General features: G+C 43.8%; 1 protein-coding gene across 19 annotated transcripts in view; it reads left to right on the forward strand.

Annotated features, from left to right (window-relative positions):
- ABLIM1 (actin binding LIM protein 1) overlaps positions 1-25049 on the forward strand; it is a 287987-nt gene that overhangs the window by 140635 nt on the left and 122303 nt on the right. For all 19 annotated transcript variants that reach the window (XM_032879207.1, XM_032879243.1, XM_032879188.1 and 16 more), the window contains exons 2-4: positions 1391-1525; positions 18892-19075; positions 22750-22859. In XM_032879207.1, coding sequence (XP_032735098.1) covers positions 1391-1525; positions 18892-19075; positions 22750-22859 — 429 coding nt within the window. The remainder of the gene's footprint in view (positions 1-1390; positions 1526-18891; positions 19076-22749; positions 22860-25049) is intronic.

Genomic DNA, 25049 nt, shown 5'->3' on the forward strand with positions numbered 1-25049 from the left:
TTTGGACTGGGTTGTTCAAACTCTTTTCAGATGAGATGGGAACATTACAGGGTCCGAAAGAAACAATGCACCATTGTGCCAGCGGGTGCCTTGCTGGAACGGGCTTTCTAAATTGAGTCTCAGCATATCACCCCACATCTCCCCTCAGTCCAACCTGGTTTTAGTGTTGCAGGGGAAAAATCATCTTTGTTCTTTGTGTTGGTTGATTAATTTTAGGTTCACTGTTCTTATCCCATCTCTTGCTCATGTGGATGCTTATGTAATACATTTCTGTATATCACATGGTCCTCCTCCTGAGGACCCAAATCAGGGGAGGAAAAAAAAAAAAGATAGCACAAAGTGCCTATCTGCATTCTCTGGCTGGAGGAATTGCAAGTTAAACAAAGGCCTTTGTCAGCTTAAAGCCACAGTGTCCTCTCCCAGCTTTCTCTCTCTCTCTCTCTCTTTTTTTTTTTTAACAGGTTATTTTTATTTTATTATTTATTTATTTATTTATTTATTTATTTTTTTGCTCTTTTATAAAGGAAAGGCTGTAAATCCTATCCCTGGGGCAGGTGGTCACAAAAACTCCCATTTTCTGAAGGCTGACCTCTGGAAACTGGAGAAAATAAGGCCAGTAAGCCCCGTCCTATGATTTTAGAGCCTGATCCAACCCCTTTATTTTACAGGAAACAAAGCTGAGGTTCAGAGAGACCCGTGTAGTTATTAGGAACTTCTTAAAAAAACTTCGTGCCCACATTGCGTGTATGAGGGGACGTGCACACAACACGAGCCTGGTCACGGGCCTCCAGCTGGTTATGGGAGTTGCCAAATGAGGACCACGGGCAGCTTTCTGGTAGACCAGACGAGCCTCTAGCCAGGGCATGCTACCTAATGAGTAAAGATGCATTTGCTGAGCTCCTTTGGTGCCAGAGGCTTCTGCTGTGTTCTGAGGAGCTGGGAAGAAAATGGGGAGAAATATATGAACTTTAAGAAATTTCCCCCAGCCTTGACGAGCTTACAGTCTTCTGTGATCTCCTTACTGATAGGTGTTTCTAAACCAAGATAAAGACATATTACAAATACATATTATAAAATATTGAACCAAACAGTGTTATGTAGCCAGTGGCTCAGTTTTGTAGTCCTAGAGAAATCTGGGAGGAAGAAAGAGGGTTGCTGGCTCCCAGAGGAGCGAGCCTAGTGTTTTCCCCCACTGGACGGTTAAAGCCACAATTCTCTTGTTTTTTCTGTGTATCCTCATGCTTATGGCGCAGAAAAAGATCTCAATTCATCCTTCCTGAATCAACGTGTGGTTCATTGGATAACATAATTATGGGGCTATTTCTGTACACCCATAATAACCCCTTCTGTAAGAATGCTTTCTACTCACATGGGTCTTTTTTTTTTCCAGTGGCCCACCCTCAGGACCCTCACCACCCATCGGAGAAGCCTGTCATTCACTGCCATAAATGTGGGGAGCCATGCAAGGGGGAAGTACTTCGGGTCCAGACCAAACATTTCCACATCAAATGTTTCACCTGCAAAGGTATGGTGCCTCCAGCTTCTTGGTCTCATGGCGTGTCAGTCTGTGCTCACCTCGGGGTCCGTCCCTTTAACCCCATGCCAGGCCACCAGGTGATAAGTGAATTTGGTAAGAGGCCCTGGCATAATTTCCCTTCTCTAGTTTGGGTGAGATTAGACTCAAGGGGGAGGCTTGTCCCCTGAAGACTAATGGTCTATAAGGCTTTCTGTTTATTGAAGGTCCTGATCCTGGGAGGAGTGAGAGCCGTAAAAACCCACTTTTGTGTTTTGTGATTTATATTTATTTTCCCCCTGAAATAAGGGACTCTTATCCCAAAGTCACCTTGTCCCAGTAGCCATTATTTATAGAAGAGCTGGGAAGTTTATAATATTAGGGTTCTAAATCCCTGGTTCCTGTGGGGTGAGTGGGGGGACACGTGTGTGCACAAACATGCGTGTGTGTGCATGTGTATTCAGAAGGGAGAATTAATCAACAATGCTTGGAAGGTCTCCAAGACGCTAACGAGTTGAGGTTGATTTCCATTAACAAGCCTCCCTTTTGGGGTTTGTAACTGTTGACATCCTAGTATGAAATAGGCTGATCTGGTGTTCTGGCGCCAGGGCGGCGCTGAGTGGGGAAAGCGAGGGAGGAGAGAGTGGTTTTTGTGTGTATTTGAGGAACAGGTTACTTGAGCTGGGGTCATGTGGGGAGCTCAGACAGGGTTGAAGAATCCAGGAGGAGAGGTGGAAGGAGAGACATGATGATGAGCCTGCTTTGTAGCTCACTCTGCCCTCTGTGTGTGCTGGCTACTCTCATCCCCGGGAACTGCATTCCTTCTCAGTGCCTTAGATTGTGAACTCAGCGTTGCCATTTTAAGCCATCCATTCCTGGCCAGGGAAGCTCTCAAGGAGACACCAGGCTACCTAGAGTCCATCAAATCCATAAAAACAGGAGGGGTGGGGGCTTCTGTGTTTGTTGCATTGAGGGTAAACTTTTCTGAGAAAGAGCATTAACATATGGCTCAGGTGAGAAGACAGAAGGGGAGGGGAGGACATCAGGTTAGCTCACACTGAGCTCCCGCTGAGAATGACAGAAGGCTGTGATGCACGTTTTATAGAGAGGGATTCCGTAGCTCTTCCCCAAACCCTGAGGAGTAAGTACCAAAAATCCCTTTTTTGGGCAACTCAGCTTGGCCATCAGGAAACATGAGGGTCTCACCAGGGTCCTGACTGTGTTGCCATTCTCTGTGGCTTGAGTCCTGCCCTTGCCACTAAGTTGCTCTGTGATTTCAGGCAAGTTACCTGTCTCTAGGTGGCCCCATGTCCTTATCTGAGCAATAAAGAGACTAGACCGTGTGCTACTCGAGTCATTTGGGGCTGAAGTTTGCAAATTGCATGTACACAGAACAGTGTATGTGTAAAATAGAGAAGCCAGACATACTGAATTAGAGCCTCTTAGCATGTAAGAGAAAACGGCGTTTTTTTGGTTGTTGTTGTTACATCCAGATTGATTAATTTAGAATCAGGCATTACATTCCATTTTATTTTTTGCTTATAAATTTCCTACGACGTGGCTCAAGGGGTAGATTGGGTCTGCAGTAAATACAGTCCACAAGCAATGGGGGCCTTGCTTGTATTCTGTATTTCTTTTGTCTTTTTTCTTTTTTTTTTTTTTTTAAGATTTTATCTATTCATTTGACAGAGATCACAAGTAGGCAGAGAGGCAGGCAGAGAGAAAGGAAGGGAAGCAGTCTCCCTCCCAGGTTGGGGCTCGATCACAGGACCCTGAGATCATGACCTGAGCCGAAGGCAGAGGCTTTAACCCACTGAGCCACCCAGGCGCCCCTTGTATTCTGTATTTCTAACTGAAAGTACAAAGTGCTAGTCTTGGATCTGGGTAGTTACTAAGGAATTAGAAGTTGTGTTTGTTTATCCCCCACGGGCAGAAGCTTCCTTGCTATTTTTCTCTCCCAGTTTAAATCGAAGGACTGAATGTAAATTATTTATGTTGGAACGTTTTCCCATAAACTTTGTTTCATGCTATGAATGTGTTCCTGAAAAGTCAAATGTTTGTATAAATTGAATCATATTTTAGGAGTGCTTGCTATTTGTAGGAGCTATTTTGAATTTAACAAAACTTTACTAAAATAAATGTCTTCGATTCCTGTAAATTTTTATTTTCTCACACTTCATCTGTCAATATCTGTTATCTTATGTCCTCAATTCCTTTTCTTTAATATCCAAAGAAAGTGGCTTACATTCCTCATTCCTTAAACCCTGCCAAGCTCATTGCTTTCCTTCAAGATTCTAGAGTGATGTTGTCCAAATGGAAATATGGTGCAAACCACATATGTAATTCTAAATTTTTTAATAGCTAGAGTTAAAAGATATAAAGGGGTGGGTGCAATTAATTTTATAATGTCTTTCATCTGTGTATACCCCAAATATTATCATTTCAACATGTAATTCTTGTAAAAATTATTGAGATATTTGACATTTTTTTTTCGTACTCTCTTAATAGCACATCTCAGGTTGGACTGGTCACAGTTCAAGTATTCAAAAGCCCTTCGTAGGGGCGTAGGGGTGCCTGGGTGGCTCAGTCAGTTAAGTGTCTGACCCTTAATTTGGCTCAGGTCATGATCCCAGGGTCGTGAGATCAAGCACCACGTCAGGCTCTATGCTCATCAGGAAGTCTGCTTAACTTTCTCTCTCTCCCTCTCCCTCTGCTCCTAACGCTGCTTGCGTGCTCTCTCTCTCTCTCTCTAAAATAAATAAATAATTTTTTTTTTTTAAAAAAGCCCTTTGTAATTAGTGGTTCCAGTATGGGACAACACCGTTCTAGAGAGTCCTTGAGGTTTTTTTTTTTTTTTTCTTTTAAAGAGTTTATTTATTAGAGAGAATATGAGTTGGGGGCAGAGGAAGAGGGAAAAGCAGTCTCCCTGCTGAGCAAGGACCCTGATGGGGGCTCGATTCCAGGACCCCGAGATGGTGAAGGCAGATGCTTAACTGACCGAGCCACCCAGGCGCCCTGAGAGTCCTTGAGGCTTGCATTCTCGTGGCCCGTCTTGCTCCACATTCTTTCCAGTGCCAAATTCTTGGCTTCTCTTTGTGAATGCTTCTCCTTGTGCATTGCTTCACCCCATTTATTTCTCCCAAATCCCGTGAACACAAGGCAGCTGTTCTCAGCAGATTCTACTGAAAGTTTGTGATAATGGAGGGAAGTTATAGCAGAGGCAATAACTGTCCTAATATTGTTGTCTGAAGAGGCAACAACTGTCCTAATATTTTCAGGCCATGACCAGAATAAGAAGCTTCTCATTGGCCAGGGTCATTTTTTTCTTTCTTTCTTTTCAATAATAGGCTTTAATTTTTTGTGCAGTTTTAGGTTTACAGAAAAAGTGAACAGAAAGTACAGAGCTGGGCCATTTCTCATACGTATTCAGAACCTCCACCTGCCACCATCTTCATAGGTCTTCCTCTCTCTACAAAGACCCTTCTCCCCTCTCTCCCCAGGACCTCAATTTCCTGCTCCCTTGCTGTCCTGACTCTAAATTTTCATAGAGTCTCTACCTTTTATGAATCCATTAGGATAGTTTCCCAGAGGAAACAGAAGTCTTCTCCTTGAGGTGCTGTAGTCCTCTTAGCGCACACGGCCCGGACTGCAGCTCAGTCTGAAAACAACACTTTTGTTTTCTGCTTGTTCCCTCTAACGCACAGGCATTATGTCCAGATAGTGAGAAAATATCCTGGGAGACAGGATTTGGGGTGGAGAGCAATTGCTAGAACAAGCCTAGGCTTTGGGGCAAGAGCTGGCCAAGTACAGAGGAAGAACATTCAGGTTCTGACTCAGATTTCAGGGCCAGACAGAGTTTCTCCCTCAAATTCTCTCCCCTGCCTCCCTCCCTATCCTCCTTCACTCATACACCTTGTTGCCAAAGCCTCACAGTTCTTGAGTGGAACCAGAGACTACTTCCCACAATTAGAAAGAACATCCTAAAATCCAGACACCTAGGGGAATAAAAAGCAGAGATGAACTCTTTAACTAGGAAAGGGTTTTGAAAGGAGAGGGACAAAGAGTCCAGCAGACATCTTCCATGAGAACCTGACATGTATCAAGGTAGGAAAGGGTTGCTTTGTAGGAACCTAGAGTCAGAGCACAGACTTAAACCAGGGATCGGTCCCTGAGTCACAGGACCCAGGGGTGGTGAGCAGGAATTTCGTTGGTGAGCTCATCTCCCTAAAATGTCTGCAATCTTGGGATTTGATGGTGTAGGAGTTATTTACCCAATTAGTAAATGTTAATTGGACACATACTCCTTGTGGGATATTATGCCAAGTTCGAAGAATAGGAAGAGACAGGATGCCATGTTTGTCCTCAAAGGACCCATAGGTTATTGGAGAGACATTTAAATAAACAACATTCGTGATCTTGAGTAATAAGCACAGCGATGGAGACGTCAATAGGACGCTGACCCGAGGCAGGGGGACTCCTTGGGGAGATAGAAGCATCGTCCGGGTACAAATAATGGAAGGTCTCAGCAAGCGTGATAGAGAATCAGAGGCAGATCTAAGAGCCATTTAAAGTTAAGGTTGATAGGATTTGGTGACCGTATGTGAGCAATGGAGAGGATGCAGGTTTCCAGTTGGCCTGCCTGTGTGGACAGATGGTTGCCACACACTAAGGAAGAGTGAGAGCCCTGCATGGGGTCGTTCCGGGCGGAGAGTTCAGCTTGGGATACGTCGAGGCTGAAGACACATGGTGCATTTGGAATCCCATAGGCTTAACACTCAAGAGACGGATCCTGGTCTGTGTTGGGAAGAAGGGTGATTTTTAATTTTTTTTTCTTATTAAGTAAACTCTACCCCCACCCTGGGACTCGAACTCACAATCCTGAGGTCAGAAATCGCATGCTCTACCAACTGAGCCAGCCAGGCACCCCAGAAAGAAGGATCTGAAAGTGTTTTGGCGTCTAGATAGCGGTTGAAGCCGGATGATGGTGTGTGACATTGCTCTAGGAAAGGACAAAAGGCAGGAAATGAGTAATGAAGAACGCCAGCATCTGAAGGAGGTAGAACCCAATTTCCATCTGTCACCTTGGGAAATGTACCCACCTGCTAATAAGATGAGGAACGTGGGAAAATGTTTCAATTAACACTGGGTTCTATAATTAAAAGAGAAGGAAATCCCCAAAGCTTCTGTTATTCTTTATATTAACCCAGTGGGAGTAAGATACGGCTGCAGGCCTCTGGACGGAGCATCGTTTCCGATCAGTGGCAATCGTCCCGAACAAGGAGTTTTTTCCTTAGTGCTCTCTGTTCGTTCTGATATTGATCCGGGCTGTGATAGTTTTTAATTATCACCTTGTCCTCATCATGGTTGTAATCTCTCATCTTATGAGAGAATAAGAAATCCATTTAAATATTATATAGTTAATGTTGAATTAACTATATATTTAATAATTGATTTATTATGTATTTAACATTTAATTGTAATATATGTGGCTCATTATGTTGATACGTTATATTGTTTATTGTTATTTTATTATTTATCTTGAGCATTCATTTTTAAAATAATGTTCTAGATTCATTTTTCTGCCAAAAAGCTCTAGAGCATTTAGAAAAGGCAAGGGAGCAAAACACATAAATAGATATGTAGGAAAGAAGGAAGGAAGGACTAACCAAGGACCAGAGAGAGGGTCAAGAAGGGCTGTTGGGCAAATATTTTGTTTTCAGTGAGCCTTTCCTAGACTATCATGTATGAGATTGTATCTCCTCCCTGTATCACAATCTCCCTGCTGTATCTTTTTTTCCTTAACATTTACCATTATGTGACATTTTATTCATTTATCTTCACCCTCTACTAGAGGCTCCTTGAGAGCAGAGACTTGTCTGTTTTGTTCACTACTATGTATCCGGTGCTTAGAACAATGCCCAACATAGTAGATGCTCAATAAGGTGAATGAATGAATGAATGAATGAATGAAAAAAACTATGTATTTCTTTGGAACTTGAATATTAGTAAATGTTTCTAATGGAATAGCTACTCAACAAGATTTATCAAGTGCTTAAAGTAATATATATCCTCCTATGGTTACTAGACAATAACATTGCCTCCCAAAAGAAGGGGCGTAAGGAAAGCTTTCTATCATCGATGACAGGGCTGCACGTCTGACTGGCAGACGGAAGAGTTAAGAGATGGTGCAGAAGGTACCGTCAGGGAGCTGTGGGTGAGGGTCTCGCCGCTGCTTAGTTTTTTATGCCGGTTTAGACCCTGCGCTTTCTCTTCTGGGCTTGCGTGGGCAGAGTGGATATGCGTTAGTGGGGCCTCAAGAAGGAAATTGATGAAACTCCCATAAAATGGCAGTGATTTCTTAGATCTCCTAAGAGCTGAGCTTGGGCTTCTAATACCTATTTAGAGAATATTAGTCATTCAGAAATTGATTAAAAGGCAGAGTTAACCAGAATACAAGGAAAAGAGGTCTTTTATAAATGTGGTCACTTCTCCTAGCAGAAGAGAAATCACTTTCATGCCCTCTTTTGTTTATAAAGGATAAACCTTTTGAATTTTGTACTGTGTTGAAGTGTTACCCAAATAAATATGATTTAGATTTTTAAGTGGTTGAGGTTTTGAATTCCAAGCTGGAAAAGAGCCAGGGCTCATAAATTCTCCAAAATATACTGCTTAACAATTCTCTTACTGGGATCTAATTATCCACGGGTCTCTTGTGAGCCCGAGGTGCTAGTTGCCATTTGTTCTGAATTTTAATTTCGAGGGTATAGAGCCAACAGCCTTGGAAGATAGTGTCTCCCTCTGGAGTAGAGGGTAGATTCGTTTGCTGTCTAGTATATTAGAAATAATATCTGCTTCTGAAGCAAAAGTTGGACTGGTTTGCTTTGGGCTCGTCATAAAAATTTGGGGTTTCCTAAGCTCAGGGTTCTTCAGCTGTGAAACAAATTCATTGCACATGCATATACTTCTCTTGCCTCTGGGGACTTACAGGGCATGCAAAACCAGGAACAAATACAGAGCTCATGCTGCCTGCTGTTAGTAGTAAACCCTTTTGCTGCAGACGCGGGACTGTCTTCTCCCAGAACCCGTGAAACTAAGGCAGGCTCGCTTGTTAGCTTACAGGTAAAATCTCAGGATCTTTACGGCTCTTGACACCTCCCAGGCCATGTCCTTGAAAGCTTATTTCTTGAGAAAGGGTATGCTGAAGTTTACCCAACTTGATGGAGGAAGTACACGTTTTCTAAGAAAATAAGTTCTACAGCAGAGGTTGTGGGACGGTTTATACAACAGAGGATGGAGGGACACTGAGACTGTCCTCAAGCATTTTCAAAGCAAGCATTCAACCAGTCATATGGCTGGTTCTTTTCATCTCCTGACCCCGAACCCTTGGAGTGCCCCACGCTCAGACCTCACCTCCGTGTCCATTTCGGTGGACTTTCTGGCCTGCAGACTACTGGAATAGAAGTCCCCCAGTCATTGTTTTTTTGTTTTGGTAGAGCAGCCTAAATGGACTAAGATAGCCCATTAATCAGATGTTCAAATAATCATACACATATGACTTACCAACTGTGATCGGTGCAGTAAGGGGAAAATAAAAAGCTGCATGAACAAAGATGTGAGCTTGCAGTAGGAGGGTCTTGGTGTGTTAATGGTGGGGGGAGGGGCAGGTGGTCCAGAAAGGTCCGCCCGCCCCCACCTCTCTCAAAAGAGGAGATTAGGCGGACAAATAAAGGCTAAAAATACAACCATCACTTATTCTTTCTAGCAGTAAAAGTCAACGAAATGGACTCTGTTATTCCAAAGAGTAGATTTGTACTCTTTTCTTCCTGAAAGTCACTTGATTTTTGCATAAATCAACCTGGGAATATCGATGCTTGATGGCCTTCAAATCCTTACCATGTGAAATGTTTATGGGACATCTGTCATCTGTCATTCACTGAGCCAGTGTGTGGAGGATTGAAAGGGATATATGACATGGGAACTTGTGATCGGGTGGCAAGCAATGTGCTTTGTAGGGGACCTGTCACTGGCAGCAGACAGGTGCAGGTGAATGGTCCAGAGCCCAGGTATGCTGAGTCAAAGGCAGAGAAGCCACCTAGGGCTCAGTGGTCTAGGGATGTTGCCAGGGGTGAAGCAGCATGTGAGAAAGCATGGGTCCTCCAGAAAATTTAATAACCTTCCCAGGACTAGAAAGGGGGTGCATGCTAGTTGTGGTCAGAGGGAGTAGGGGCTGCATTGTTCAAGGCAGCAGATGGTGAAGACAACGGTATGGCTAGACTTGACATTGGCCTTCACTCAGGCAAACAACTCCCTATGAAAGTGAATGGAACCATGATGTTCCCATTGTCATTTGAAAGATGGCATTTTAAACATTAATTATAGTAGCTATTCCTTTTCAAAAAATGGAATTAGTGTTACATGTTATTTATAGTCACATAGTTTTAAAAAGACTTCTGAACATTGGGTATCTGTGGAAAATTTTAGAAGTCATATCATGCAAACTCTTCCCTCAAGATAGCATTGGCAGAAATTGTTATATTGAATTATGTTCTAATAGACACTGTCGCTACTTAGAGATGTGAGTCTCAGCGATGTGTTAGAGGATGTGGAAATGTCACCTTTTGATGGCTTTGGAAAAAAACCCTTGTCCTCTGTAATGTTCAGTCATCAAGGGAGCCCATGGACATCCAACTTATTTTTAAGGAGTTTATGTAAAACCATTAGAAAGTTCAGGCCATATTTCTTACTAATGTTAATGAATTGCAGTACATTTTTCACAAATTAGTCTTTAAAAACTGAGTTTTGTAAAGTGGCTTGGGATAAACTTTCCATCTCTAACAGCACCTTCCATATATGCCATCTTGGAGTCTGGAGGATTTTGACCAGGTTAGGATCATTCCATACAGAATATGTACATTTGTAAAATGCAAGGATCTTCATGGAGCAAGATGGATGAAAATTGTAAGATGGTAAGTTGGATATACAGATTAAGGATTTTCTGTATTTAGGGTTTTTTACATTTTTTTTATCAGTTTCAGAGGTGGAATTTAGTGATTCGACAGTTGCATATAACATCCAGTGCTCATTATATTATATCCCCTCCTTAATGGCCATCACCCAATTATCCCTTCTCTCCACCCCCCCTCCAGCAACCCTCAGTTTGTTTCCTAGAGTTCAACATCTCTTATGGTTTGCCTCCCTCTCAATTTTCATCTTACTTTATTTTTCCTTCCCTCCCCCAATGTTCCTCTACTTTGTTCCTTAAATTCCACATATGAGTGAAATCATATGGTACTTGTTTTTCTCTGACTGACTTATTTCACTTAGCGTAATACCCTCTAGTTCCATCCACATCATTGCAAATGGCAAGATTTCATTCCTGTTGACGGCTGTGTAGTATTCCACTATAGATAAACATACCACATCTTCACAACTTCTTTACTCATTCATCTATTGATGGACATCTAGGCTCTTTCCATATTTTGGCTATTGTGGACATTGCTGCTAATTGTATTCATTTTTTTTAAAGTAAAATTGTAGGTGTGTCTGGGTGGCTCAGTCGGTTAAATGTTTACCTCAAGTCATGATCTCAGGATCCTGGGATCGAGCCCCATGTTAGACTTCCTGCTCAGTGAGCAGTCTGCTTCTTCCGTCCCTTTGTACCTCCCTCTCACTCGTGCTCTATCACCTTCACTCTCTCTCTCTCTCAAATAAATAAATAAAATCTTTTTAAAAATAAATAATAAAAGTAAAATGTATTCTCTAGTTTATATGCTATAAGAACTAATAGTTTGTGTTTATATTCCATTTCCCAAATAAAACTTAGGATGTTTAGGTAAAATTATGGATTTGATTTTTTTTTCATTGCAATGTAATCCTATGATTTGACCTAGACAGAAAAGGTCAAAAAAGTAACTTATCACATTGTCCATATCCAAAAGAATAAGTACGCTTGCTATCCTGGATAGAAAGGCCATTTATTCTATCATAAATACTTCTAAAGCATAGATACAGTACAGCCTCCTTCAGCTGTATCATGGCTATGATCACTTCCCTGGTTATAGCTGTGAGCTTATCTAACCTACGTGTCTTGGTACATATAAAACAAACTTTTCTCCACTTTGTCCTCCTTAGCTGGAAAAGAGCTGAAAATAACTCCCTGTACACTTAAAGACCATCATTACCTTGACCTCTTTTTCTGTGATCTAATCCCAATTTCATCTACTTTTTTTTTTCCTTAAGTGTTCTCTCACAGCCCCTTAATTATTCCTGTTGCTACCCTGTGAACCCATTCTGGTTCCTTCTCATGTACCTGACATGATGGAGTTCTTAACCAATCACAGTCTTATTCTCTGTACTCGGTCCTTCTTGGTACTACTAAACACAAAGCAGAGTCCAACCCTGGACGTAGCATTTGTGCATGGTAATGGTCTCTTGAGTTGTTGAATTGCAGTTAATTTCAATCGCTAATAAAGTTCAGAGTCTCCAAAGACCTGAGAGGTTGGGGGGGGGGTGGTGATGTTACTACCTTGGCACCAGTATCTTGATGCCAATTAGGTGCTTTCAGAAGGAGGGAGGGTTACTGGCTCCAAGTCATGCTGAAATGCTTTCCTTGTACTTGCCAAGGCACTTGGCTCTGCCCATACTGTCTGGACACTGGCACTATGAAATAGAAGGAAAGGGACAAGAACTTGCCATCTCTCTAAAGACACGAAAGAGAATGAAAGGTGATCTTTGACTTCAGTAAGCTTATAATTGAGATAAGGCGAAAACCACAATGGTGAGTATAAGGTACAGGACAACATATCCAAAGTAGGAATCAAATGTCAATAATTGTTCTGAGCCCCAAGGGAGCAGAGCTGGAGGGGACTGAGGTGGCTGTAGCTTCATCAGGAGGTCAAGCCTAAGTGGGGCCAGGAAAACGAGATGGGGTTGGCGGGAGGTGAGCCGAGGTGTCCCTCCGCAAGGGGTGTGGCAGAGAGACTGAGATGAACATTTGGTAGCTGTTGAGGGAGAAATACTATTCTCAGTAATACCTTTGTTATTTGAGTTTGTTATAGTTAATGTTGTCTGCACATGGAATTCTATAAGTGTTGAAAAAAACAGACTCACTATGTGGTCAAAGATTTTATTAACAAAAGAGGTTCTGAAGTGATTCCTTTCCAACTAAAGCTCTTGACTTGTTCGTATAAATTCAAACTCCAAATTCAACACTTTCCCTCAAGTGCCTTTCACGGGGGGCCCATTCTGCCATCCGGATGGACCTCTACCTATCTTCTTTCTCAGAAATGATCACTGATTTTGATGAGCATGTAGAAATGAACGTGAAGAACTATTTTAATATGTTTTTGAAGCTTAGTACTTGCTTCCAGGATGATATATTAGCAAATATTTATTTCTGGTGAGAAGCGGCCCCCTCACATTATTGTGTGAGTCTCTGTTCTGCTATTTTGAGTTCTGGGCTACAGCAGATAGTACTTTTGAGCTTCAGGGTGTCTGGTGCTTTCAAATGCATTGCTCTTGGTTTCAGAGCAAAAGCAGATTCAGTGAGACCCCCCCACACTGTAATGGAATTTTCGTGGTTTGGGAGATCTATGTCAAAGTCGACCTTTATATTTTCTATGAAGAAAGGATTTAGGGAAATGAATAGAATACCATCTTGAATGAAATACAGCTCTTTTAAAATGTAGTTAGATAGAGGATGGAGGCAGAGAATAGGAAGTATTTGGCATTCACACTACTATTCCTTCATGAAGTGCTTGGGAGCTCCATACCCTGTAGCCATCCCACCCCCAGCACTAGTGCATGGTGCCCGAGGAGGAGGCAGAGGAGTTGCTGGCTCAGGCAGGGTAGAGTAGGGTTTCAAGCTGGCAAAGGGTAAAGTAGCACTTTCAGAACACATGGCCCTCGTCACCAGAAATTAGCAGGTGCAACCCAGGTGCCAGCCGTGCATTGCCTCCACATCACTGTGCAAGTTCAGAAAGGCTCCTCACAGCCTGTGATGTGTTGGCCAGCTCGCCAAATGCCAGAGCCAAAACCCCATGCCTGCCCTAAACAAGAGAAGGAAGAACCACCACCCGCCCTCCAAGGTTCCTGGCCCCCAATTAAAGTTCTTCTGTTACTCAAAACCAAATTGAAAACATTGATCACATTTGCTGAGCATGCCTCCCTCTCTTGCTGGCATGAATTGGTTAAAACACCCACACGAAGAGTAGCCCTGCAGAGATGTTCAGCCTACTGACAGAAAAGAAGAAAAACATTGTTTGCATTTTAGCCCTACACCCACCTTTGGGCAGAGTTTTAAGTATTACCTATTCTGCTAAGTGTTTGGCGATGTGAACCAACAAGCAGATGGAGGGTCACTGAAATGAACTTGTTGTTCATTTCATAAAATGTTATCTGCTGTTTTCAGAAAGTCAGAGAAGTAGTTGCCACCCCATCCCTGTTCGTCCTGCTAAAATACTGTTCTGTTTTCACCCTAATTTGACACCTCCATACTTGGTTCCCTCCTACTCCATGCTGTTTACAACCCAGGCAGCTCCTGTTAATTTTTTTTTTTTTTTTAAGATTTAAGATTTTAAAACATGCCTGTTTCTAATCTCACAGCTTTTATGTAACACTGCTGGGACATACACGTTCTTACTTACCCAGTTCATGGTCGGTGTTTTGCAGACAATGAGTTCAAGAGCATACCATCAAAAGGCATAGGGCTGACGTTGGCCATGCCTCAGTGACGGCACAGCAGGCAAGGTTCAGTGGGGCCCTGAGTGGGGCATGTTTTCAATAATTGATCATTGAGAAGAAAGCAATTAATCTCTTCCACCGGCAGCTCTCTCTCCTTTTTTAATGAAAGGAGTCTGTGCTTTTTCCTGGGCGTACGTTGACGATCACCTAGAGCAAAGACAAATGGCACACCCGAAGTTAAAAATCTAAATATATCCTACTGAAGTTTGACCCCACCCATGGAGATTTTGTCGTCATTTAGATGTGAAAGTTTTGCTTTGTGCCTCCAGTGTGAAGTATTTGCTAAGCTGTTAATATGAAACTGACCAAAGGTTCCTTAAACCTTTAGCTATTTTTGGTTAAAGAGAGTAATCCCTTTGTCCAAGTATAATTTTCAAAAGTTAAATATAGGACACACAAATATAGAATGAGCATGTATCAAAGATTGATTTAATACATTAATGAGGGACCCAGCAGGCTAACAAAGCTGGTTCACAGGAGAACCAAAAGAACAGATTATAAAGGCATTCAGGAAGGAACGTCAGGGTAGGATGTCAGGGTCAGGTGTAAACTGATTAGCAGTCCGGTACGACAACAAAACCCGACAGAAATCATTGACATCTCTACTGGGCAGAAATCTGTAAGTTACCGTTAACTTTAAAGGCTGGGCCTTCAATCCATAATAAAGCGCTTGTCCAACACAACACCACTGCCTTGGGTAATGAAATAATCCTTGGGTGAGCCGTTAATACTTGGCAGGATGCTGGAAGAAGATGCTTCTTTCCCTTACCTTGTTTACAAGTTCTGGTTCATTTTTCTTATTATCTGAGTGATCTTCCACTTACATGAGGAGTGGTCAAATTCGTAGAGACAGAAGTAGAATAGTGCTTGCCAGGGGCTGAGGGAGGGAGAATGGGGCATTAGTGTTGAATGGGAACAGTTTCAGTTTTGCAGGATGAAGAATGTTCTGGTAGATAGTTGCACAATAATGCAAATACTAAGTAGCACTGAACTGTACACTGAAAAATGATTAAGATGGCATGTTATGGGTATTTTACCACAATTTGAAGCAATTAAATGAGCTGACACATGGGTCTATGAAGAAAAAGCTAACAATTCTTCGTCCTCCTGAGATAACTAACTTAGGAATCCTATGTTTGTGTTAACTTTTCCTTATTCATAAAAATGTATGTAGACCTTTTAAAAGGCGATTATTAAAATTCTTTACTCTGTGACATTTGCTCTTTTCACTTATGGATCTATCAAGGATGAGCCTCTGGGTTATAGATATTGGTCGAACTCATTCTCTTTAACACCAGCTCCATAGAATGGTCAGGCCATAATTTATTCAACTGCTGCTTTACTGATGGACATTCAGTTGTTTCCAGTTGTGTTTTGTTCTGTTTTTTGCCAGAATAAACATATCATAATACAGGTTGAAGGCTGGGATCTCAGTGGTGACAACAAGGAGGCAGAGGAGGGAATTGTTCAAAGGAATGTTTTGTTGGGAAATGGATTGGTTTTAGGGCCGAGTTGAAAATTTTGGTGCAAGAGCAGAGAATGAATAGTGCTGGAATGTGACTGAAAGAAGGAAGAGAAGAAGAACAAGGTTATGGGCAGATGGCATAGAAGCAAGAGGATGGGGTTTGTTTTTAAAATGCCAGGCTTGGGTGCCTGGGTGGCTCAGTCGGTCAGCGACCAACTCTTAGTTTTGGCTCAGGTTGTGATCTCAGGGTCGTGAGATCAAGCCCCTTGTTGGGCTCTGTGCTGAGCCTGGAGCCTGCTTGAGATTTTCTCTCTCCCTCTTCCCCAACTCATGTATGCTCTCGCTCTCTCTAAAAAAATACAATACAGTACAATACCAGGCTTAAGATAGGCATGTTATCTGTGTCCACTGGGCAGTGGAAAATCAGGGCCTAAGGCTTGGGGAAGACATCACAGATGGAGACATTGATCGTAGTTGGTCATAGACAAAGTCATAGTGGAGGCTATGGGAGTAAGTGAGATGTGCTCCCAGGGCAGCCTTATTCTAGAGGAAGGAGGGAACATTCATGGCAGTTACTTGTGTTTAAGAGTCTGGCTAGGGAGACGGAGACGCTGTGATCTGAGAGGGGGGAGAAATGGCGAGTAAGGAACTTTAATGGGCCCTGCCTCCAAGAAGGTCTGCAAATGTGGGTTTCCTTGTATGTCAACCAGCAAAAACAATGGCACAGTTTGATAAGCCAATTTGGGCCACTACTGACTAGGCTGAACAAACTCTCGGAGGGGCAGTTCAGCTATAGTTCGAGGACTCTCAACAGAAGTTACAAGGTCATTTTATGATTTTTTTTTAAAGATTTTATTTATTTGACAGACCGAGATCACAAGCAGGCAGAGAGGCAGGCAGAGAGAGAGGGGGAAGCAGGCTCCCCACTGAGCAGAGAGCCCGATGCAAGGCTTGATCCCAGGACCCTGGGATCATGACCTGAGCCGAAGGCAGAGGATCTAACCCACTGAGCCACCCAGACGCCCCTACAAGGTTGTTTTAAAGACTATTCAGTTTATAGTAGGACTATAAACTGGAGTTTATAGGACTTAAAGGAGCGTATACGTCAATGTCACCATCTCGAGTGAACCAGAACGTCTCACAGCGGTGCCCACGGAAGCAGCAAATACAGGGAATCTCTAAAACATTTACAGTGATCTCTGACGCTGTCCCCACAATCTCCATTAGCTTACAGATGATGCTGCTGCCACCTGATCTTTTTATAAATGATCTGTGAATTTTTAAACATACCCAACGTGATTGGAGGGAGAAATAAAGGCAATTAGTGATCATCCAAATGCATCATTCTGCCCCTTCTCGTGGCTTTGAGAAATACCCATGTTTGGAAAAGCAACAGAGTCATCAGAACTGCTGATGTCACTGAGGAGTGACATCCCGGGGAGCCTGCCAGGTTTGATGCTGGATTCAACTTAATTCACACACTATGTTCTTAGTCATACCCTAGACGCCATGGTTAAAGTTTCCTGAAGAAGAATCCAAAGACATAAAGATGAGGGCTCTCACCAGAAAGTGCTTTGTCATCTGGTGGGGAAATAAGATACGTTCTCTGAGGTATTCTGTGACCCGCCCCCCACACCCCAGGATTGTGTTTGTTGCTGTTGAAGGAATTTGCTAGTCCGAGTGCGCTGGTCCATACCTGAGTTCCCCCAACCAAGAAGCAGGTGTGTGCACAGTGGGGACGCGAGCAGGTTAGAGGAGGCAACAGGTGGTGGACGAGCTGTTTTCCAGGTAATGTGATCGGAGTCGTATTTATAGGGTGGTCATTTTCAGGCGTGGTGGACTCGGGCCATCGTCTTGGGTTACTTGATTATAAACTGCGAAGAAGGAGGTCATCACTGTGGAGTGTTGATGTAAACAAAGGCTGGTGAGTCCACAGTGGAAGGCTTATTTGTAGGTTCGTGTCACCTTCAATATCCCTAGTGGCTTGCAGTAGGGAAGACTGCCAGCAGAGGGTGGGAGACTTGTCAAAGTCTCAGTCACTATCTTACTGTGCTGGGCACCCCGTCATCCAAAGGCATTGATGAGTCAAAGGAACTAACCAGAGGAACACAAGAGATGTTCCACGAGGATTCTTAGGAAAGCAAGTTAGTGGTGGAGCTCAACTACCCCCTGCCCACTGAGGTCCTATTCCAGCTGCTTGCAGGAAGAATCCAGAATTCTTTGTCTAAGGCCCTTATTTATATAAGAGTCACCCAAGCTTGGGCATCGAGAGAGGAGGTTCCCAGCTGCTGTGCTGGTTGCCAGTCCTTTGGCAATGGAAACGCTTTATTCTCAGGGTCTGCCTTAGGCTTTATTTTTGGACAAGTCGCTGTGCCCTCCTCCAGTCTTGTCTGAACATGTAGGCCACGCCCAAGCCCCTGACAGCCTGGGACCTTGCACTATCTCCATAACCCACAGCTGCACAGTTTCGAAAGAGACACCAAAATCCAGACACAGCAAGGCAATTCCCTTTGGCATGTACTGAGGTCTGGAGTGACAGTTTTATCTTGGACACGTTCCCTTTTCTTTCCTCTTTTGTCTGTTCATTTTTATCTCTCCCTATACTATATAAATAATTGGCTTATCCTATTTGCTGCCCACGGAGAAAATTAAACGTCTGAGTTTTTCATAGCTGTGGGGAAGTGTTTCCAGAGCAGGAACAAATGGACATTGGACATTTCAGCTACTGCTTTCGGTATCGTGGGAATTTATTACTCAGCTCAGTAACAGTCCTGGACCAAACCAAGCAGTTGTGCGGGCAAGCCTTGGATACCTTTCCTAAATCACACTGCCAGGAATACCTTTGTTCCTAATTGAGACAGCACGAACCAAGGGCATCTTTCCATCAAAGACTGATTATCTCTGAATCTTAGACATACCACAAAAGTCATTGAGCCCCAGCCAAGGCATTTTACTTGTATGAGCTATTGCATGCTCCCAAAAGGAGGGAAACAGAAGGGGAGGGAGGCAAGAGAGCACTCCCAGCCCAACAATAAATAGCTCTTTGTACCAGTCCCCTCCCCTAACCCCCAGCCACTGACATCAGGGGGTAAGTTCCCAGCAGGCAGGGGCGGGCGGCGGCTGACCAGCAGCTTCGCGGGTGTTGACCAAGCGCGAACTTGTCTTTCCACAGTGTGCGGCTGTGACCTGGCACAAGGGGGCTTCTTCATAAAGAACGGGGAGTATCTCTGCACCCTGGACTACCAGAGGATGTATGGGACACGCTGCCACGGCTGTGGGGAGTTCGTGGAAGGAGAGGTGGTCACTGCCCTGGGCAAGACCTATCATCCCAACTGCTTTGCCTGTACCATCTGCAAGTAAGTGGTGGCTTCCCCGACGAGGAGCGCCGGGTTCTGCTCCTACAGCCTGGGATGTACGCCTTTTGTCTTGAGTTGTACTGCCTCGAAATAATCTTCTTCTGAGGCACCCATAGATTTAAAATATATATATATATTCCTTTTGTTTTATCAGTCCTCATCAAAATGTAATTTAGTTGGGAAACTTTACAACAAGTTCTTTTCCCAAGTAATCGGACTGATTTGAAGCAACTTGAAACCAAGTGTGAAAGCAACTCTGGGTCTTGAAACATTTTGAGCAATGAAAACCTTAGGAAATGGCATAACTGCTTGGAAAGATGAAGCTTCTTTGAAAGTATACGTTCATATGCGTATGTTTAAAAATAGTCTCATTTACTCTGTAGCACTCCTGGGCAGACCCTGCCCCATGGCCCAAATTATCCCCAATATATGTCTTTGTAAATAAAGTTTTATTGGGACAAATAAAGTTTTATTGGGACACATTTTGTTTGTTCCCATATGGCTGCTTGTGACTGCTTTTGAGCTACAGTGGCAGAGTTGAGCAGTCATGGCAGACACTGTATGATCCACAAAGTCTAAAAAATTACTTCCGGTCTGAACTCTCGGAGGGAAAAGTTGTCCCACCTCTGCTCTCTAGGCTTCTATCCTCCAGCAAGGTCAAATTTTTTCACTGCACAAACCAGCTTGGTTAACATGACCAGTCAGAGGGAAGAAGGGGAAAGTATGTGAAACGTGAGTAGGGAAATGTGGTGGTTTCACCATTGCTGTGTTTCGAATGCCACACATTATAGAAATCAAGATGACTTTGTTCCCACAATGAGGAGAGTCACCAACAAGGGTCAGCGGCTTTACTGACCTGTCCTCATCGGGCAGTCCCCTTCCTTTCCGTGTTTGATGGCTGTGTGCTCCATTTTGCTGCGGCTTTGTAAAGATGACGGTTCAGAGAAGGTGTTTTGCTTTGTTTTTCAGCATTTTATGTTTCTAGGCCAGAGAGATGTAAACTCTAGAAAGGTAAACTTCATTTTATCTAATTAGCTAATAAGGTAGTACTGACAGATGAACCATATAAGATCTAGATGAGGTATTATGGTAAAATTATTGTAATAATATTTTATAGTTATTATCCCATTTCTCAATTACATCTTTTTATTTTTTTAATTACATCCTTATAAATCCCAATTTTAAAATGCGGGATTATTGAACTGAAAATCTGTGTATATTTAATCCAAAGTAAAGTTTCCTCTTGACCGCTCCCTTTTCACTGTCTGCTTAAAGGCCCTTGGCTGGCATTCGAGAGTCCCAAGTTCTAGTCCTGCTTTGCTGGATGGTATGAATTAACTTTTGCTTCATCTGTAAGATAGGAGGCTGTGGACCAGAGTCGAGGGATTCCCCAAACTGGGATGAGCAGTGGGCCCCTCCCCTGGGGAGGGTCTCTTTACAAATATCTGTTTCTAGCATTTTCCCCCAACTCTCCTGCTGATCTGGTAGTTTCTAGAGGGTTCCCAAGTATGAGGCTACTCAGCCAGGTTGGAAGGCCCTGGCCCAGATAAATTCTAAGAGCCCTCCTGATCCTGACCTTGAGAGATCATCGTTTTAAAGTTGGTGATGAAGGACAAGCCTCTGTTAGTGACAGTCCTGTCCCCGGCCATTTGGGTCAGCAAAGAGGTGCTCACTGTTGCTACTAGCGTGCGGTTGCCACCGCTGCTGGCTGACGGTATCTGACCTCAAGTGGAGGCCTCCTTTATGGGTGACAAACTGCATCCTGGTTGAATCTACTTTAACCCTCTTAGCAATTCCGTGAAGTCAGCCAAGAATTAGTATCCCTAATTATGAGCGACTCTGAGTCTCAGAGTTTAAGGGACTTTCCCCAGGCTAACACTGCAAGGCTTATTAAGATTTGAACTCAGGGTTCCTGACCCCAAATCCAGCTCTGTGGATCACACACATTCATTCACACAAGTGGCAGAGGGGAGTGAAGCCATGTGGGCAGAGGACACAGTGGGCCGCCGGCAGAAAGAACCGAAGAGGGTCATTTATAAAATCACACAAGCCAGCGTTCCAGTGACCCAAGAACTGGATTTTGGTTTGTCCCCTGGTGGATCCAGGTGGAATTCGAGGCTAAACCTACAGGCGTGGCTCAGAGGCCAGAGGAGGCTAGCGTGCCTTGCACGGTCTACACCTGAGAGTTGGGGCCTCCTTAAATGCTGTGCCCCAGGTGCCCCAGGTGCTCACTGGCCTCGACCTAGTCCTGGCCCTGATCAGATGCAAAAAGCCCATGCCTGCGCTTCTGGCCCCGTAACTCCTGATGCCCCCTCACGGAGCGGACTGGGGGCTCGTTCAGGGTTCATGGGTGAAGCAATAGGCCCACTGGCATTCACCAGAGCACGAGTTTTGACTGTTAAAGATTGAGAAGCCCGGGCACCTGAGTGGCTCAGCGGGTTAAGCCTCTGCCTTCAGCCCGGGTCAAGATCTCAGGGTCCTGGGATCAAGTACCGCATCAGGCTCTCTGCTCTGCGGAGAGCCTGCTTCCCCCTCTCTCTCTGCCTGCCTCTCTGACTGCTTGTGATTTCTCTCTCTGTGGGTCAAATAAATAAATAAAATCTTAAAAAAAAAAAAAAAAAGATTGAGAAGCCCTGCACTGGTGGATGCCACTTGCACCTGCCTGGGGGCCCGTCTCCAGAGCTGGTCCATCCAGGCAGGTCGCTTAACCTCTCTGGGCCTTATCTGAGCAATGGAAAGTGACATAGTGGAGTGGGCACGTGGGGTGTTAAATTCCTTCTGACTCAGATGTGTGGGGATGTTTTGCTTGCGAGTTCTCCATTTCCTAACTGACAAAAATCACACGTTTGAAAGCTCACGTTAACGAAGGGTATTGGCAAATTGCCAATGACAAGTAAGCAGGCTTGGAAATTGTCACATGTGTTGTCGTTGATGACTTTTCTTTTCGAAAGGCTACCTGCCCCCTGAACTGGCAGGAGAAGAGACCGGTAACGCGCATGCAGAGGCAGTATTTTTGCAAACTCTGTTATTGACAAATAACACAAAAGGAAACTATCTCTTTGAAAAGAAGCTAATGGTTTTCTTTTTAAGTGTTTAGAAGCTAATAGTTTTCAAACAGGTAGTTACAGCACTGTGGTAGTTCTCCACCAGGAACTGGGTCTCCAGCACGGAAACACCCCGTTCACCCAGTCAGAGGTCTGGGACAAAGTCTAACTAGGTGCAGAAACACCACGGAGGTCTAGGGAAGTGAAAGTGTTAATGCTTGACCCGTAACCAGTTCTCCTGGGCAGGGGCCTTAAGCCCGAATAGGAATTTATGGCATTTAAAATATTTCTTCTTGAAGGATTTTCCATTTGGAAAATGGAAAATTTTTCCGTGTGTACCTGGCTAGGTGACTTGTTGGAACAATCCCTCCACTAATGAGTAGAGGTAAATCATTCCATTTACTGTCTGGATGCTGGTAGAAGCAGTGCCTTCTCCCTTCTCAAAATGAGGCATGTTTATTTGCTTGGACTATATCCAGCTGGCTGGCTTGGTTTAGACTGCATTTCAGACATTCTGGCTGGTGCTCTTCAAAGAAATGGATTGGCATGGGGGGCCAGCAAGCAGAAGGAGTAAGGAAAAGAAATTAAATTGCTGGAATAACCTTGAGGGCAATGTCTTTCTGTCTCCAGACGTCCATTTCCACCCGGAGACCGAGTCACGTTCAATGGGAGAGACTGCCTTTGTCAGCTGTGCGCACAGCCAATGTCGTCCAGCCCTAAAGAAGCCTCCTGCTCCGGCAGTAAGTGTCCCAGCCACCCGTTGACATGAGTTGCTCGTAGCTCAAAGGTAGCTTAGGCAAGTGCCTTCCTTTCTGTGAAAGCAGATGCTGAGCATAATCGCATCTAAGGCCATTTGCGATGGTAAAACGTGAAGCCTTCGCTAAAACCCGGGCAGTGAGAAGCATCTCCCTTATGTCAAAAAGGCATAAATAGCATTGGACATCAAACTGCATTTTGAGAGCAAATGAAGGAAAAAGAAGGATAACACTTTATATGAGAAATGCCCATTCCCTAGTCATGGTGGTTGAGATGTGCAAACATTTGGTGGTGAAGGAATTGATAGCTCTGTGTATTAAAAAAGCTGTCCCCCTTGGGACACCTGGGTGGCTCAGTCGGTTAAGCGTCTGCCTTTGGCTCGGATCATGATCCCGAGGTCCTGGGATCAAGTCCCACATCGGGCTCCCTGCTTAGCGGGGAACCTGCTTCTCCCTCTGCCTGCTCTGCCTGCTGCTCTCTCTCTGACAAATAAATAAATAAAATCTTAAAAAAAAAAAAATGCTATCCCCACAGTGCCTAGAGCAAAGGTGATGATTTATACTTACCCTTAATTCTTTATGTCTGTTATCCTTAAATATTTATTCACTTGGAGGGTTTCCAACACTGATTTATTGCACAGATAATTTGCTGAACACCTATGTTGTGTGATGTTGTTCCCACTGGACATCCAGGCGTGAACAAAAAGTTAGCACCCTCCGGAGGCTTACTTCCTAGCAGGAACAGGCAGACCATAAGTGCATACACCAAAATATCTAATATCTAAATTAAAGTAGGAAGAAAATGCAAGGTAGAGGGGCGGCATTTATAAGGGGCAGTTGAGGGAGACATGTCTCAAAGGTGACCCTTAAGGAGAATCTGAAGAAAGTGTGGGAACAAGATACATGGGATTTGTAGTTCCTTATGACAAGGTCTTGTCTGACGTGTGGGAATCCAGAGACACTAACTTGCTCCCAGAACTTCCCCCTGCAGACTTCCCTCATAGAGCTAGTAGCACTGTTTCTTCTAGTAAGTAACACTGGGTAAGTCAGTTAACTTTGAAGTGAGATGTAGTCTGATCGCTGGCACCAAACAGTGAAGCTCTACTTCCGCTCCTTTCCTGGTGGCATTAGGAAGTAGACCAGAGGTTTGCCTTGGTTTCTGCAGATTTTGCCAATCTTTGGGATATCAGCACCAAATTCCATTAAGCCTCTCCAGTCTCAGTACATAAGAATGAAATAAGCCACTTCTGCTCTAGAGGAATTCTGGGCATCCATAGCAGAGAGTCCAAATCTTTTTGTTAAAGAAGAAGAATCCTTATACCTTTTTTTCAAAAAGAATGTTCTGACCAAAGCATTTGCATAGAAATTGGATTTGACCGTTGGGAGAAAAGAAGAAAAGAGATGTATTTGTGCATCTTATTCAACACAGCCGGATCCTTAGCATGTGAATTTATATGTCCTATTAATAAATACTGGCAGCCTGAATAGGACAAGAGCTATAAGGCAACGCCCAGTCCTAGACCGTAGGAGAGCTTCACACTTCTAACTACCCTGACCCCAAGCAGGTCACTGGGGAGGTGAGCCAGGGTGGGAATTGTCATCCCACTGTGTGGGACAGCCTACTTCGCAAGTACATTACCAAAAACTTTGGAGGAGGTTTTCAATCTAATAAGAAAAAGGATTTTGGAAGGAAAAAAAAAAAGAGAAAGAAAAAGGATTTTGTGAATCCCAGGAAAGAATGACAGCTGCTAATAGAGGGTCATGTCCAAAGGCCTGTAATAGGAATGACTATGTCCTCAAAATCTGTAGAGTCCTTCAGTCCAACGATCTTTTTTTTTAAGTCAACTCAACACCCAGTGTGGGGCTTGAACTCACAACCCTGAGATCAAGAGTCACATGCTCTGCTGACAGAGCCAGCCCAGCGCCCCGTACCCTTCTTGATAGGTGAGGTCATTAGGGCCCACGTGCATACGTAAGGTCACCGAAGCTGTCCCTTAATAAGACAGGATTAGAGGCAGGTCTTTTGAGTTTTGGGCTCTCTTCTGTTTCATCTCATACTCCTCATTGTTTGGTTTAAGAATCAGACGTAGGTATTTTTAAAGGCTTCCTGTCCTATCTCCCATCCATTTCGGGGATGGGTTTTCTCCTCACATAATTACTGAAATGGTTATTCCA

This window comes from Lontra canadensis, unplaced genomic scaffold (genome assembly GCF_010015895.1).
Source record: "Lontra canadensis isolate GAN:19392208 unplaced genomic scaffold, GSC_riverotter_1.0 scaffold3, whole genome shotgun sequence".
NCBI lineage: Eukaryota > Metazoa > Chordata > Mammalia > Carnivora > Mustelidae > Lontra > Lontra canadensis.